Raw genomic sequence first — 18,197 nt, forward strand, 5'->3', positions numbered from 1 at the left:
AGTGTTTTACAAGATGATAAAGAGAAGTAGCTGAGTAGATGAACATACAATTACATATATTTTTATAACACCAAGGTTAAATCTAATGAAAATTGCGAAGCTAAGTTTTTTCTTTTTATTTAAAGAAGTTTACACTCATGCTGGTGCATTAACCAGCTAGCCCTCAAAGAACCTCAATACTGACTCCCATAAAACCGTGCTGTCCTCCTTCTTGTTTCTCTTCAATGAAGATAGCCACATCTTCATTGCACTAGGAGAGTTTAAAAGGCCATCATTAAATTGATGGGTTACATTTGTCAAGAAACCTTCCCTGAGTTTCAAATGTCTTAAACGTAGAGTTAGGAGGTTAAAGTAGATCAATGTTTCCCAAACTTACCTGATTATAAGAATAAAGTGAATCAGTATTTTGTGTCCCTTGGTAAGAATATAGATTTCTAAACCACTCTGGACATACATGGGGGAAGAGGGGAATAAATTATAACATTGCAAACTGCACTGATTTCTGACGTAGTTTGAGGATATTACCTTAACTTTAAGCCATACAGTTACTAAATGTTTTCTAATCAGAAAAGGTAGTAAGCAGTTACTAAAGTAACCAGTTACTAAATGTTTTCTAATCAGAAAAGGTAGCCTAAATATCATTCCTAAAGAGTATACTGCAAAGACTCCCCTGGTATCTCTTTCAGCCTGCTAGGGCTTTTTCATTTACTTTCTTTTTTCTCTTAATCTGGATGGCTAATCTCAAGAAAACAGACACTGTTATACTAAGTAATGACCCCAAAATGAAAATACAAGTACACAGAAATTCTTAGTATCTGTGTTGTTTAAAATTACCACAACAATGAAACAACAAGTAACTAACTAAATCATTTCATTAAAAAGTACCCTTCATTTAAAAAAAATGCTCCCATTATTATGGAATAAACAAAATAGTCTTACCTAATCGTAGTTCTCCAAAATTCCCACATCCAATTTTTTTTCCAACTCTAAAGTTAGGTCCAACCATTAAAACTCCAGAGGATGAAGAACCAGTTCCTCGAGTGTTATGTCCCAGCCGACCACTAGGTCGTGCCATTCTATCATCTGATTTGTCCTTGTCTTTCTTTTTATTTTCCATATCAAGTTTGCGGTACTCCACTTTGAATTCTTTAATCAAGACAAGCACACTGAAATAGGGTATTGTGAGAACTGGTACATCACTAGGTAACTGTACCAGGTGGGTGATGTTAACATTCAAATTGCAGTAGGTAGTCAATGAACTGGCGCGTGTTCATCCCATTCGTAAAATTTTTCTCAGCTGTCTTTTCAGCAAAACATGTCTTCAGAATTATTTTTCAATGATGTGAGCTGATATTGACAGAGAGCTAAAATATTAAGAAAAGAAAATTAGTCAACTTACAGAGAACTAAAAACCATGTTTCGGAAATTAATAACGTAACAAAAGTTCAGGCAATGGACTTATTAGTTAATGCCCACTGAAATAAAACCTCAGCAGACTCTTAATCATTCCCCTTTATTCCTATACTTCAACACCAAAGTGATCACAAAAACAAAACCAAACGAAATCAGTGATTTTGCTTACTTTTTAAAGAATAAATAAAAATAACAAAAATGTATTGAGTATTTCATAAGCCAATATACATTCACCAGCTTAGACCTTCCAGCTTAGAATCATTCCAATTAAAAACAAAAAATTCAAAGAATTCAAGTAAGTCAATACAGGAATATCAATTTAAAAGCAAGAAAAGAGAATACAGTTTGCAAATTAGTAAAAGAGTTTAATATCTTTCACATGTTCATACATTTAATAATTTTCAAGGGCTTTTCAAGTATACATTCTTATTTGATCTTCATTTATTCAAACATTTATTACTTGTAACTACATAGGGAATGGAGCAATCATAACAAGGTTTGAAATAAATAGTACATTTCTGATTAATTTTAGCAACCCACCAAATATGCAATTATTCCTAACACCCAATCTATTTATAAAGTTTCTTATTACATTCTGCCATGATCTTAATATTGCAGATGAAATATAAGCACCCATTTGGTAAAACTAAAATTTAATGAGTTTTACATATACTGTTTACTTTCTACGATAGGGTAACTAATATTGAACTTCCCCCCTTGCTGTAAATAATTATGAATATGGACAAATATTTTCAGGCATTGAATAACAGGTAGAGTAAACTGCCATTTCTGAGAAAATAGAAACACAGAAGGTGAATTCCACCTTCACTCAAGATCTCCAGCTAGGGACAGTTTTCTGACTACAGCACAGGGAAGTGGAGACTCAGGCAGTGCCCAGTGATCACAAATCAGAGTCTGGGGTATTTCAGGCAGTGCCCAATGATCACAGCTCAGAGTTTGGGGTGTTGAAGCTAGTGGAATTTGCAGGCAGTACTGAAGGTGAGGGAGCTGTCCAGTTTGCAGGGTAGGAGGTGACAGGGCTGAAACAAGGCTAGCAGACAAACTACTCTGGGGTTAAATAAAGAATGGAGATACCAAAGGCTGTAGAGTGCCAGGATATCTTAAAGTTCCTACCTAGTCATGGTGGAGGAACTTCATTAATATCCCAGAATTCAGTTGAGATACCAGAAAGACCAAGTCTTAACAGTAAGGATCATACTGTAAAGTAAGGACTATTTAGAATAACCCACCTAAAGCTAAAACCAAGCCTAGAGAGGATTAAGAATATCTCCAACTACACTAACTGCATTCCAGAATGAAACTTGACATAATTAAAAAGACAGAAGGGAAAACAAAAACAAAAACAGACTTTCAACAACGCTGAATTCATAATGTCCGGCATACAGTTAGAAATTACCAGACAAGAAAAATCAGTAAATGTGACATGCAGTCAGAAATAAAGCTACCAAAGGAAACAGACACCAAGATGACCCTGACACTGAAATTAGAAGACAGGACTTCAAAACTACTAAGTAGCTATTAAAGTTCTACTACATTAAAGAAAGAGAATGGAGCAGAAAAAATATTTGAAGAAATAATGATGGAAAATTTCCCAAATTCACTGAAAAACATTAACCTACAAAATGGGGAAACTCAGCAACTCCATGAAGAATCAATACAAAGAAAATTAAACCTAGGTACATCAAAGTGCAAAAACCCAAAAATTAAAGGAAAGTCTTGAAAGCAGACAGAGGAAAACTCCACAACACACAGGTGAACTTTATCATCAGAAATAACGGAGACGGAAAAGAAAACGGGAGAACATGTTCAAAGCAATGGAAGGAGGAAAAGAAGTCTTAACCAAGAACATGACACCCAATAAAATTAGTCTTTAAAACTGAAAATGAAAGAAAGTCATTTTCGGATGAAGGAAGCTAAGAATAGTCACCAGCACACTTCCACAAGAAAAACTTTTTAAATAATCCATTATGCTTAATTAAATCACATGATACCAGACAGAAATGTGAAACTTTAAGAAGAAATGAGGAACCCTAGAAATGGGAAATGCATGGGTATTCATTTCCTCAAAAGATAAATTACTTGTTAAAGCACAAATAATTTCTTAGTGTCATTTATAAGATACGGGAAAGTAGAATAAATATATGATAACAGAAATGGCAGGGGCAGCAAGCAAATGCAATTATATTAAGATTCTTATATTTGTTAAGAATGAAGTAGTTAAAAATTAATTTTAAATGGCAGGGCAGACAGTAAATGGAACTACGTTGTTTTTTAAGATTCTTGTATTTGTTAAGAATGAGTGGTTCAATATTCATTTTAAGCAGCCCATGACAAATTAAAAATGCATATTGTAATACCCAGACCAAACACTAAAAATTAACTGCAGTAGAAACAGCTAAAAAGTTAATATAAGAAATAAAGTAGGATGATAAACATTTGATTAAAACAAGAGAAATAAACGAGATATGAGACAAAAAGGAAAACACCAAGAGAATAGACTTAAAAACACACATATAATGAAAATGGACCACATTCTCCCCATAAAAAGCAAAGACTTAAAAAAAGAAAAAAACCAAGATCCAACTATACATTGTCTCTAAGAAACAACTTTACATTCAAAGACGCAGACAAACTGAAAGTGAAATAACAGAAAGATATACTACTCAAACATCCTCAGATTTGCAGACGACACCACCCTTATGGCAGAAAGCGAACAAGAACTAAAGAGCCTCTTGATGAAGGTGAAAGAGAAGAGTGAAAAAGCCAGCTTAAAATTCAACATTCAAAAAACTAAGATCATGGCATCCTGTCCCATTACTTCATGGCAAATAGATGGGAAAACAATGGATACAGTGACAGACTTGACCTTCTTGGACTCCAAATCACTGCAGATGGTGACTGCAGCCATGAAATTAAAAGACTCTTGCTCCTTGGAAGAAAAGCTATGACCAACCTAGACAGCAATATTAAAAAGCAGAGCTGTTACTTTGCCAACTAAGGTCCATATAGTCAAAGCTGTAGTTTTTCCAGTAGTCGTGTATGAATGTGCAAGTTGGGCCATAAAGAAGGCTGAGTGCTGAAGAATTGATGCTTTTGAACTGTGGTGTTGGAGAAGACTCTTGAGAGTCCCTTGGTCTGCAAAGAGATCAAACCAATCAATCCTAAAGGAAATCAATTCTGAATATTCATTGGAAGGACTGATGCTGAAGCTGAAGTGCCAATACTTTTGGCTACCTGATGCGAAGAGCCGACTCATTAGAAAAGACCTTGATGCTGGGAAAGACTGAAGGCAGGAGGAGAAGGGGACGACAGAGGACGAGATGGGTGGATGGCATCATCGACTCAATGGACTAGTTTGAGCTAGCTCCGGGAGACAGTGAAGGATAAGGAAGCCTGGTGTGCTGCAGTCCACGGGGTCGCAAACAGTCGCACATGACCGAGCGACTGAACAACGACAATGCAAACATCAAGTATAATAAGCCTTAGAGGCTATAATGTTATCATACAAAGTAAACATCGAAACAAGGGAGAATCTCCAAAGATACAGAGATCCATTTCATAATAACAGAAATAACTCAACAGAAAAATTTGAAAAATCATTAAAATGACATATAAATGAGCAAAATAAGGGAAAGACTTTAAAAAACAAGGATTAGTTTGAAATAACTGTTTGAAAAAGACAATCATAGTTGAAATGTTAACACTGTTGTTTCACTGTTGTTTGATTGAGTAGAAGACAAAAATAACAGTATGTATATTAAAACAGTAGACCTAAATATCATCAACTACCCTGAACTGACATTTATAAAATACAATAGCCCAAAACTGAAGAATAATATTTCCTTTCAAAAAATGTTCATCAAGAAAGATCATATGCTATCATTATTTGTCTCAAGTAACTACAAAATTAAAGTATACTCTCTGATCTCGTATTTCTCATATTAGAAATGTTAAGATTTAATATTTGAAATAAATTCAGCAAATTAACAGGAAAAAAAAGAAAGTATCTCAACAGACAATAAAATGCATTTGACAAAATTCAACCCGTTAATGTTTAAAACCTCTCAGTAATCCAGAAAGAGAATCAAACGTCAACCTAATAAAAGAGTTTTTCCTTAAAAAAAAAAAAAAAGATAGCCAACATCATACTTATATGGTAAAACACTGAACTCTTAATCAAGACTAAGAGAAAACAAAAGAATGTTTGCTCTCAGATCTTCCATTCAACACACTGTACAGAAGAACTAGCCTGTACAATAAGTTAAGAAAGATGCAAAAGGCATGAAAAGTGAAGAGGAAAAGGCTAAACCACTGTTATTCAGAGACATTATAATTGTGTGTGCAGAAAACCTTATAGGGAGACACCATCAAGAGAGCAACATAGGTCAGTTAGCACAAGACACCACTGAAACAAATCCCCAGAACCCAGGGCTGAGGCCAAAGCACCCTCCTGAACCAGAGAGACAGAGAAGGGCAAGAGGAGTGGCTATACTCTGACCACACTGGGCCTCCCCCAAGGCTGGCACAGCATCACACCCACAGGGCCCTCAAGCCTATGGTTTCCCCAGCGGGAAAATGAGAGTCCAAGGTGGACCTCCAGCTTCCTGGGAGGCCCACTCTGGTCTTGCCTCACCGTGATTACTGTGGGAATCATTAGGGAAAAAAAAGAAAAACCTCAATAGAACAATAGTAAAGATATGCAATCAGTAATCAAAAACCTCCCAAGAAAGAAAAGTCCAGGAAAGAATGAGGAACAATTAGAACTCTCAATTCCTAATGGGAATATAAAATAGTACAACTTTGATTCTAAGGAAGTTTGATAGTTTATTCTAAGTAAAATATACACCTATCTGATGTCCTAACAATACCACTCTTAGGTAGTTACTCAAGAGAAATTAAAACATATATTTAGAGAAAGACTTGTACACATGTATTTAGAGCAGCCTAAATCAGTAACAGCCAAAACTAAAAACAATCCTAATATCTACTAACAGGAGAACAGGTATACAAACTGATATATTCATTCAGTGGAATATTACTCAGTAAATAAAAAGGAAAGAACTGTTGATACATGTAACCATATGGATGAATCTCTCAGATATGAGATTGAGGTAAGTCAGGCACAAATGAGTACGTATCATACAATTCTCATCAAATGAAGTTCTAGAATCAGCAAAAATAAGTTGTGGTGATAGAAAGCAGATCAGTTGTTGCCAAGAGTGGTTGAAAGCTTGGAAAGTGGCATAAGGGAACTTTACCAGAGAAAGGAATATTCTCTACTGTGCTTGGGAGGGGATTATACAAGTGTATACATGTATAAAAATTCATCAAACTAAAAATCTATGTGTTGTATTATATGTAGATAATACTTCAAAACATTATTTTTAGAAATAACCCACTCCAAAAATAATGCTACATCTCAAAGTTCATATGTTTTCTCTACTATAACTTTATCCCAAAACTCATGTGAAAACACTACAGCTTTTTAAGGTTAATGAACATGTAAGTATTTTAGAAGGTTTTCTTTAAAAGAGCCCTTTCAGGGGACTTTCCTAGCAGTCCAGTGGTTAAAAGACTCCACCATTCCAACACATGGGGGTGTGGGTTCAATACTTAGTTGGGGAACTAAGATCCCACATGCCACAAAGTGTAACCAACAACAGCAACCAAAACAAAAAGGGCCCTTCTACATTTTTTTCTATTTAGAAGAAAGTAATTTCCTTCCCATTTGCAATTTTTCATGCTATTTTCAATATATACCTTTTCATTTACCAAATATCCAAAAGACATTCTACATGTTGTAAGAATTCAAATACAAAGTAAAAATATCCTTGGGATGCCCATACGTCTTGTCCTTCATCCCACTTGCTCTCCTCAGATGTAAACATTACTTTCAGTTTGTTTTATATGATCCAACTCTTTTTTGTAATTCCTGTGCATGGATATGTTTATGTATAGCAATACTTGCAGGTCTGTTTGTTTGTTTTACAGAATAGGTCAGGGTACAGCCTCTGATGAACTAAAACTTCCTCCCAAAAGAAAGAGCATTTGAAAGCATGTCATCCACTGAAAAACTTTTGCCTTTTCCCTTTCATAACCCTCCACTCACATGGACCCTGGAGGATCAAGGGCCAGCTTAATGAATGGCTGAGGAGGCAGTAGGAAAAGTCAAGAGACGGCCCCAAATTCCTTCCCCAGAAGAAATTTCAAGAGACAGGAAGAAGTGATCGAATAGCTTAAAACTGTACTTGAAAATGGAACAAGTATTAACACCCCAAAATAACTCTTGACAAACTGAACTTATTCCTATTAATATATGGTAAGAATCAATGGAAACCGGCCACTTATATCATTTATGAGTGGGGAAAAGGAAATAATCAAAGTATACAATTTAGTGGTTAGTGAGAAACGAAGCTGTTTCCTATTTTACTCCATCCTTTTCACCACATTCAAGAAACTGCTCACAAACCTGTCTTACTAGATTTCTTTAGTCTTTTAATATAGTTAACAAATAGAATTTTTGATTAAATATTTTTTTATTAAGGATCCTAAAGAGTGCTAGTATTTTCCCTATTGTTGCACCTATCAAACAGTATTAGTATAGACAAGTCTGTCTATAGTCATGGTCAGCAAACTCCAGCCTGCAGGCTAAATCCAGGCTCTTGTCCACTATACACAGTCTACAGACTAAGAATGGTCTTTACGTATTTACATGTTTGGAGAAGAAACAGTATTTTGTGACACATGAAAATTATATGAAATTCAAATGCTGGTGTTCATAAACAAACTTTCATTAATAATCATCCATGCTAAGTCACTTATGCATTGTTAAAGCTGCTTCACGCTACAAGACAACAGTTGTGAGACCGTGTGGGGCACTCTTATCATTTCACAGTGCTGCCAGAAAACCACAAACTGCAGTGATTTTCATGCTTCTAAGGCATAGTGGAGTGTGGATTATGTATTTCAAATCAGATGGCAAAGTGCTGTGTTTATTATGTAATGACAGTAAAGAATATAATATACTTGGACATGACCAAAAGTACTAGTTTTCTGTTACTGTGGAACAAACTACCAAAAACTTAGCAGCTTATAGCAATACATTTATTAGTCCAGAGTTTCTGTGGATTAGAACTCTGGGCACGACTCAGCTGAGGCATTTGCTCAGGGTTTCACAGACTTCATCAGAAGATCAGTTAGATGACATTCTTATCTGGAGGTGAAAATGGGAAAGAATCTTCTTCTAAGTTCCTTCAGATTGTGGACAGAACTCACACCCTTGCAGTGTATAACTGATGGTGTGATGGTGTCAGCTTCTTGCTGGCTCTCAGAGGCCACCCTCGGGTCCTAAAATGGTGTCGACAGTTCCCAGCAGCTACCAACAGTTCCTTGCCACACAGGCTTCTCTAAAATGGCCACTTCTTCACACCCCTAAGAAGAACCTCTAGCTCCAGTCTTTGAAGAATAAGTCTTAAATGCAGCAACGTAACCTTCTTTCACACCCAAGTCCCAATCTTTGTACCATGCTCCAATAAATCAGTTCTCCCAGGTCTTGGAATCCCTACTAGCTGCTTCCAAACCTCTTTGATGTTGCCTGCCTGGCTATGTACTAGAAAAAGCATTGTATTAAAAAAAAAAAAAAAAAAAATCTTCGAGTCTCAACTAGTTGTAAAGCCTTAGGCAAGGCCTAATCTGTCTAAGCTTATTTTAATAATTATAAAATAGGAGGATTAGATTAAGAGACTTCTGAGGCTATTCTTACATTATACACATTATTATAATTGTCTGCTGTATTTGATGACAAGGACTCATTATGTAACCTGGTGATCTCTGAACCTAGCATACTGTCAGGCACCTAGGACAGTCAATAGCTACTACAGATTAAGAAATGAGTTTTTTTCTATCTCTAAACATTTTCAGGTTTTGGTGGTATGATTCGTACCTAGAGCATTCCCAGTTACATATCACTACACCCCCCAGCATCAGTCTCTCCATTCACCTGATGCACTCGCTGAACCTCACCAACGAGTATGCTACAAGCACTGCCAAGAATTTCCTGTATGTGATAGCATTCCCTTGCCTGAATTACTCTTCTAATCTGGTCTATGTTTGTGCCTTTGGTGCTGATTCGTTCTACACCAAAGAAAAATCAGTTTTGAAAATTAAAGATATCCTTTTAGCTACAGTTGATAACTGGTACATCAGAAGTCACAAATCCAAATGGCCACAGAGGTACCATAAAGAGAGTGAATCAAATAGAGTGTGAGACAATAAGTAGTACTGGGGGCTACAGCAATCTGGAAAGCAAATACTCCAATTAGAGGCGGCTACCACTCAGCTGTAAACAACTGCCACCATTCAGGACCATCAGATGTCCAAATTTTTCAAGAAAAATCCAGAAACCTGGATTTTACATAAAATCTCTCCAGTTGCCATTTGCTAAGCACTTAATTTGCTACATATTTTAAACAGATCAGCTCATCAGTTCCCACAATTATACTATTTCAATCCCTATTTTTACCAATAAAGAAAACTAAAACATAGAGCAATTGTACAACCTGACCAGCATCATCAAGTTAATAAATGGTATACTGAGAACATGATCACAAGGAGTCAGATTCCTGAGTTCACATTCTTATCCACTTAAACTCTGATGGTGTTTCCACTAATTCTCTGGCCTCCCAAAGTCTAAAATGTGTCTGCCTTTCTGTCTGGATCGGCAGGTACAGTCTGTCCCTTCCTGCCAGCCTGTACTGTCTCTACAGTACCTCAATGTTGTCAGATCCTAATTTGAGCCAAGGTGGCATTTTAAAGAAACCCCTGCCAAAAGACTAGTTCTTCAGTACAATGTAGAATGGAAGATCTGAGAACAAACTTCCTTGTGTTTTTTCCAAGTCTTGATTAAGAGTTCATTGTTTTACTCTTTAAGTATGATATTGGCTGTGGTTCCCTGAGTGCCTACCCTATGTGAAACATGCTGGTCAATAAGCCCCATCTGTGTAGACAGATTCAAGAGGCTGATACAGAAAAAGACAGCAGAGCAAACAGAATGGCAAAGAAAACCCAAACCATCTGCCCAGAAATAGTAACCTAATCACTCCTTCACAAATATGAACTGACAGAATCACTAATTCATGAAGAAAAGTAACAACAGGATAGAAAAATGCCCCCCAAAAAGCAAATTTTTTAAAATACAGGGAGGTACACCATTCAGAAAAAGGAAAACATTAAAAAAAAAAAAAAGATCCTCAGTGACTTTTGAGAAGGACAATAATAAACACTGAGTTAAGAAAATAATGCCATACTATATAGAATAACCAAAGTAGGAAAACAATCCTATTATGTGAAAGAAAAATAAAAAGAAACAAAAAATAAAGGAACAGAGACAGAAAGAAGCAATTCAATACCTCTGACTTCCAACTAATAAGATAAATTAGCATTAAGGACAGAGGAAATTAAGAAAAAGAAATTTTTCCTGAGCTACAGCAAAAAGGGCCCTGGGGGCTCATCAAGGAAGAAAACTAGAGAATTCCCTGGCGGTCCAGTGGTTAGGAATCCATGCTTCCACTGCAGCAGACACAGCTTCAGTGGCTGTTTGGGGAACACGATCTCACATACTGCAGATGCGGCAAAGAAAAACAAAGAAAACCTAACACAGGCATTCCACTGTAAGTTCTAAGAGTGTAAGCAAGGTTAATTGATTTTCAGCTTTTAGAATCAATTTTATCCCCCCCAAATAAGATGTTATTGATGAAAATGTAAATTTTTCCAGGGTTAAAGTAACACTGCAATTGATAGACCCTCAGCTGTTAAGGCGGAGTAGAAGTAGTAGAGGGAAGGACAGGGATATGAACACTTGCAACTTAGTAAGCACAGATTAAAGAGATAATGTAAAATTGCTAGAACAAACCTACATAGCATATTTAAAAGCAGAAACATTACTTTGCCAACAAAGGTTCGTCTAGTCAAGGCTATGGTTTTTCCTGTGGTCATGTATGGATGTGAGGGTTGGACTGTGAAGAAGGCTGAGCGCCGAAGAATTGATGCTTTTGAACTGTGGTGTTGGAGAAGACTCTTGAGAGTCCCTTGGACTGCAAGGAGATCCAACCAGTCCATTCTGAAGAGATCAGCCCTGGGATTTCTCTGGAAGGAATGATGCTAAAGCTGAAACTCCAGTACTTTGGCCACCTCATGCGAAGAGTTGACTCACTGGAAAAGACTGATGCTGGGAGGGATTGGGGGCAAGAGGAGAAGGGGATGACAGAGGATGAGATGGCTGGATGGCATCACTGACTCGATGGACGTGAGTCTGAGTGAACTCCAGGAGTTGGTGATGGACAGGGAGGCCTGGCGTGCTGCGATTCATGGGGTCGCGAAGAGTCGAACATGACTGAGCGACTGATCTGATCTGATCTCTGATGATTCTATCATAATTCTCAGCATACTAACTTATTTAAATATCTATATTAAAAAGACAGAATTTATCTAAGGGATATATTTTCAAATTATCCTTGAGAACAGATTAATAATCAATTGCTTTTCTTTCATAAACAATTATAATTTTCATGGAGTATCATTCACTAATAAAGATAAAAAATGAGCTGCTAAATACAGAAAACATTAGATATAATCTGATTATATGAGTGAAAATGTAGGTCACAGGCATACTTCTAATTTGATGATCACTGATGAATCTTCAAAACAGAAAACAGAAAATCAGATTCTCTAACCTGCATGGCCCAATAATTTAGGACATTACAGAGCCAACTGACCTCCTTTAAGTTGCAAATAGATAAATCAAAGTAATCTGAGAACATATTAGTATAGTATGTTCTACTTCATAAAAAGCCATACAGCTAGCTAAAGCTTTCCAGTAAACATTAATGATCAGTTCTAAATTGTTTAAAATAGTTATTAGTACTCTACCTATCTTCCCTTGGACTGCAAGGAGATCCAACCAGTCCATCCTAAAGAAGATCAGTCCTGGGTGTTCATTGAAGAACTGATGCTGAAGCTGAGACTCCAAAACTTTGGCCACCTGATTCGAAGAACTGACTTATGTGAAAAGACCCTGATGCTGGGAAAGATCGAGGGTAGGAGGAGAAGGGGACAACAGAGGATGCGATGGTTGGATGGAATCACCAACTCAATGGACATGAGTTTGGGTGAACTCCAGGAGTTGGTGATGGACAGGGGGGCCTGATGTGCTGCAGTTCATGGGGTTGCAAAGCGTCGGACACGACTGAGCGAATGAACTGAAACTATCTTCCAAAATAGGTTGTAATCAATATAGAATTTTCATGTACCTATAATTTTAAATATTAAAAGTATCTATAGGTATCTTTTCACATGCTGTTATTCAATATTCTTTGCAAATAAAAAAATCACAGGCAATAGAAATTTTTAATTAATTTTTTCACAAGTTAGTTGTCATAGCATTGATTTCTCACTGCTTTATCTTAAATTTTAAAATCCATACATAAAATGAGCCATTCAGTGTTTTAAATGCCCAATGCAGTCTCTATAAAAAATGACACTACTACAAGTCTCCAAGCTTCTCCAAAATCTAAATGAGTAAGGATATTCGTGATGTGATGGCTAGCCATTACATCACATGCTTCTGTTAGCATCAAGTGTCCCAGTTACTGGTTTCTGGCATGAGCTCAACTGTGGTTGTCCAAGAAAAGACTAAACACTTATTTTTGAAAGCTAAATCATTAACTGTAATGACAAAAATGGAAATCAATTCTCTAATTACATACCACAGAAACTTATTTTATCTCAGAAATGTTTAGTAACTATCATCTACAACACTTTAGATTTTCAAAACCTGATTTCAGCGATGTCCCTTGTATATTTCTGTTAAGACCCAGAAAATTCTAGCCTTTAAAATTTATCATCAGTTTTATTAGACAACAGTGTTCCCCAAACTGTGGATAATGACCCATTACTGGGTGTTTAAACAAATGGGTCTTAAGCAACAGTTTTTTAAATAAAACAGTATCAAAGAAAGAAAGAAAATAGAGTGCTCAAATGTAGTAAGAATAGTTTTGTTTAATGAGATTTTGTTTTGGCTCCTTATATGAATATATACATATCACTAGGATACAATGCAAAATATATTTCTCTAAGTTGTGGTAAATATTTTTCTATGCGCTGTAGTCAAAAATATTTCTAAATTTGAAAGCTACTGCATAATACATAATAGCAAAGGAGTAGCAAAACATACTATATTCAGTTATAACTAAGTCAATTTTATGGGAAATTGTATTAAAATCTCAACTTTCATAAAATATGTAAGTATTACTGAAAGTCTAATTAAGTAAATTTTCTAATTATCCACATCTAATTGTTCTCTAGGTAACTAGGATATGACCATTCCATAGGCCCTCAAAATGTCTTCTGAGGACATGTGCCTCCTCTTGAATTTCACAGTTGAACTTATACTCCCGTTGGTAACATCACTTATCACTGCTAGTGAGTCTCCATGTTTGAAAGAGGAGGGAATGTTTAATTTGAAAACTAAACCCCTTAACCCCTCCAGCCCCTTAAGCACTTATAAACACATCCAATCACGCTCATCTCCTGTACAATGGAAATCAAAAATCAAGTAGACATCATATTAAATTTATACTAAGAGCAGGTCATCTCACTATCTCTAAGCATAGACTTGACTACAAATCTCAATCACAGGAATGATGTTAAACTCCAAGCCATCAATGAAAAAATCATGTTCCATTTGGGGGCACTTACTCTCATCCAACAAATACTTGTTGAGTATTTACCCTATTGTTGCTGTTGTTTAGTCACTAAGTTGTGTCCAACTCTTTGAGATCCCATGGACTGCAGCCCACCAGGCTACTCATAATTTATATGATCATCTCTTTTCCAAATAAAGGAAAGAAAAAGGTATCAGAGGACAGGCAGGCCATGTATGGCTCTGAGATACTATAAGCAAGCGGAATAACACCTCACAAGTCAAAGATCATTGATACTGTAATTTCAGCTCTCCAAGACATAGCTATGAGTCAGAAGAAAAAACAAAAAAATTCACCAAAGGAGGTCACAAAATGCATATTCTGTTCACTTAATAAGAGCCCCTGAACTCCATTTTAACATAATTCTAACAAGTTTACACTAGAAATTAAACTGGAAAATTTGAGGTGACATGACAGAGAACAGGAAGAAGGCAACCTTATACAACTTCAATAAATTCTGGCATCTACGCATGACAGCACAGTTTGTAATTGATGTTTAGAATGAGAACTGGGCATCAGCAAGATCTGAATATGCTTAGAAAACACTGAGAAAAACAGTACTACTGTGTAAAGTTTACCATTTAAAACAATGTTAATAAAATATTTAACTATAAATACAAACTTCTAATTCATCTAACAGGTTGTTCCCTAATAATACCAGATAAATGAGAAAACACTTCAGGAAAGTCAGCAGCTATTTCATGCATGGTTCCCATAACAAAGTTATATTCTTTCTTAACTACAGTGCTTGTTTCCTAATTTATAAAAATGTTATTAAAAACAACAGTTTAATGTAGGCAAAGGCCTCAGATTTAAAACAGTCATTCAAGGGTATTAGCATTTGAAAATTCCAATTATGAAGTTAATATTGTCAACCCTCATTGCAGAAAGGGCTTATCAGTATAGTTAGTGTCGGCTGCTTACTTGTGTCTGACTGTAGACCGCCAGGCTCCTCTGTCCATGGAATTCTCCAAGGGAGAATACTGAAATGGGTAACCATTTCCTTCTCCAGGGGACGTTCCCAATCCAGTAATCAAACCCAGGTCTCTCCTGCACTGTAGGCAGATTCTTTACTGTCTGAGCTACAAGGGAAGCCCCTAACTAGTATAATCGACAGTAAATCATAAATAAGTTGACTTCTACAAAACTGTGGAATGGAACATGTAACAGGTGACAGAAACTGGCTGAAAGGACAACCACTTCTCCGTGAGAAGGATTTTCTTCTGCCTAGTTCAAACCAAAAGAATCCGTCCCCAAAGTAGTGCTATAAACCTGAAGACAGAGACAGAATTGATCCAAAGGCACCTTAATCCCCAATATGAACACCAGGGTTAAGGCCTAGATTTTTGCTTTTTGTTTTGCTTTTTTTTTTTTTACAAAGATCAGGGCTGCATGATCTTAGCAAGAAAAAATAGTTCCAAACCATATGGAAGATTGCATTCACTGAAAAGTGAGACTCCCCAAAATCACTATCTCTAACAGATCTACAACTATAAAAATATCATGTTCAGAATTAAATGTTATTGTCAAGATATTCTGGTATACAATCAAACCAACAAATTACTAGAGTAACTCAATACAGCCAATTTAAATTTTAGGAACTGATTATTAGTGGAACTCTCCTACATTACTGGTGGGAATACAAAATGCTTTAGAAAATAGTTTGACAGCTTGCTATAAAGTTAAACATACACTTGCCATCTGTGTGTGTTAGTTGCTCAGTCGTGTCTGACTCTTTAAGACCCCATGGACTGTAGCTTGCCAGGCTCCTCGGTCCATGGGATTTTCCAGGCAAGAATATTGGAGTGGATTGCCACTTTCTTCTTCAGGGGGTCTTCCCAACCCGGGGATTGAACCCAGGTCTCCCACACTGCAGCAGACTCTTTACCGTCTGAGCCACCAGGAAAGCCATACTTGCCATATGACCTAACAATTCCCCTAGAAAGCTACCCAAGAGAAATAAAAACTTAGATTCACACACAAAAACAAAACCACATACAAAGTTTTGTGGCAGCTGTATCCATGATCACAAAAACTAGAAACAAGTACTTCAACTGGTGAATGGATAAATATGCTCAAGTATATCCATTATGATGGATTATTGCTTAGCAGCAAATAGAAACCACTGATACACACTACAACATGGATGAAACTCAAATGCATTCTGCACTGTGGAAGAGAGATTTAGAAGGCTACACACCACATGATTCCATTTACATGGTATTTGGCAAAAGTATAGAAAGAGAGCAGTGGTTGTTGGGGCTAGAGTGGGAGAAGGGCTTAAGTACAAATGGGCAGCATGAGAGAATACTCTAGGGTGATAAAACTGCTTTCTAATTTGCCTGTGATGGGGAGTGAAGTTTGCTGTGTGAACTTAAAAGAGAGAGAAAAACTTTAATATAAAAAATATCTTAAAATCATAATTAACTGAAATGCTCAAAAAAATAGAATATTTCCTTTAAATTGTCCAGCTAGCCCATGAATGCTTTTCATTTCAAAAATCTTTCTATAATGTATCTCTCTACTTTTAAGCCTGAGAAAGTCAGTCAGAGGGTTGTGTTTATTACTTTATTTAAACTAGGCCCAATTTACTTGTTTGAAGTTTGTCTTATACAACTGTGATGATGCAAACTAAACTGGTCTGGGATGAGTATGGTGCCTCAGGAGGGATTTAATTAATGAAGGTTCTTCCATGTTAAAATTCTCCCTACAAAAAAAAAAAAAATTCTCCCTAATAAAAGATGAAATGATTAATCTATTCAACAAAGAAGCAATCATTAGAGGCCTATTACATACCAAACACAGGAAATACAAATGGCAAATAAAACCATCACAATCCCTGACATCACATAGCTTAGACAAACCATACACAAGGTTAAATCTGTCCTCCAGGAGAATCGCAGTGCTTTCAGGGGACACAGCAGGTGCACCATAACTAAGCACGCTGTGTGTGCTTAGCCCCTTGGTCGGGTCGACTCTTTGAAACCCCATGGACTGTAGCCCGCCAGGCTCCTCCGTCCATGGGATGGGATTGCCCAGGCAAGAATACTAGAGTGGGTTGCCATTTCCTTCTCCAGGGGAGCTTCCCAACCCAGGGATTGAAACTGCATCTCCCACACTGCAGGCAGATTCCTTACCAGTGAGCCACCATGGAAGAGGTCTAAATTTCCCATTAAGATTTACACCTTAAGGTGTCTAGTGTCATGGCAAACACAAAAAGACATGGACCACAGTGCTCACCATTACCCTTCAGTATCTAAGGATGGAAAGAAAGCAAAGATTATACACACAGAACACTATCCATGCACAGCAGTGCAATAATCACTCCCCTATAGAAAGGTCCTCGTTAGGGAAAGAGAATGTGCACATTTACTTCTGTCACCTTTTCAGCAAACAAATTTCTGTATTTTTCTGATACAGAATACCGTAAGTATAAACTTCTCTGGCTGAGGAATATTATTTTAAAGGGAAGGGGGCAGGGAAGTAATCAAGAAAAAAAGAAACAGGATGGAGCGGGGGGAGAGAAGCCAGAGTAGGTATGAAGATTTTTGCAGTGAACTCTTAAAAACAAATTAAGGAAGTTTAAGGAAACTAAAACAGAGGCACTGCAACCACACCCCTTCTACTTTCTGTTATGAAAAAGGAAGCCAAGATATAAAAAAAAAAAAAAAGATGGGTGCCTGCAGGTGCTGCGGCATGAAATTACCATGAGTTACAGAGGTAAACTTACATAATGCCAAGGACCAAAGAGAGTGTGATGAATGCTCAGCTATGCTGAAGTTACCCGAAACATTGTCCATCTCAAGCATCCTAATTACACAACGCTTCTGGGACCACAATGGGCCCCACAAGACTCGGCTGTCGAAAAACCAGAAAGGCTTTCAACAACTGCTAAAGAAATAAACCCAGATTAAAACAAAGTGCCTCTTGGTATCCACATACTTACAACTGTAAAAAGCAAGAGAAGTCTACCAGGATCTTACTCAAACTCCATCTCAGAGGAGA

The 18,197-nt window shown here is 36.8% G+C and overlaps 1 protein-coding gene across 9 annotated transcripts in view; it reads right to left on the reverse strand.

The window, feature by feature from the left end:
* CSNK1G3 (casein kinase 1 gamma 3) overlaps positions 1-18,197 on the reverse strand; it is a 123,436-nt gene that overhangs the window by 93,018 nt on the left and 12,221 nt on the right. For all 9 annotated transcript variants that reach the window (XM_070374067.1, XM_070374072.1, XM_070374071.1 and 6 more), the window contains exon 2: positions 940-1,364. In XM_070374067.1, coding sequence (XP_070230168.1) covers positions 940-1,117 — 178 coding nt within the window. In that variant the 5' untranslated portion in view covers positions 1,118-1,364. The remainder of the gene's footprint in view (positions 1-939; positions 1,365-18,197) is intronic.

This window comes from Bos mutus, chromosome 7 (genome assembly GCF_027580195.1).
Source record: "Bos mutus isolate GX-2022 chromosome 7, NWIPB_WYAK_1.1, whole genome shotgun sequence".
NCBI classification, from domain to species: Eukaryota; Metazoa; Chordata; class Mammalia; order Artiodactyla; family Bovidae; genus Bos; species Bos mutus.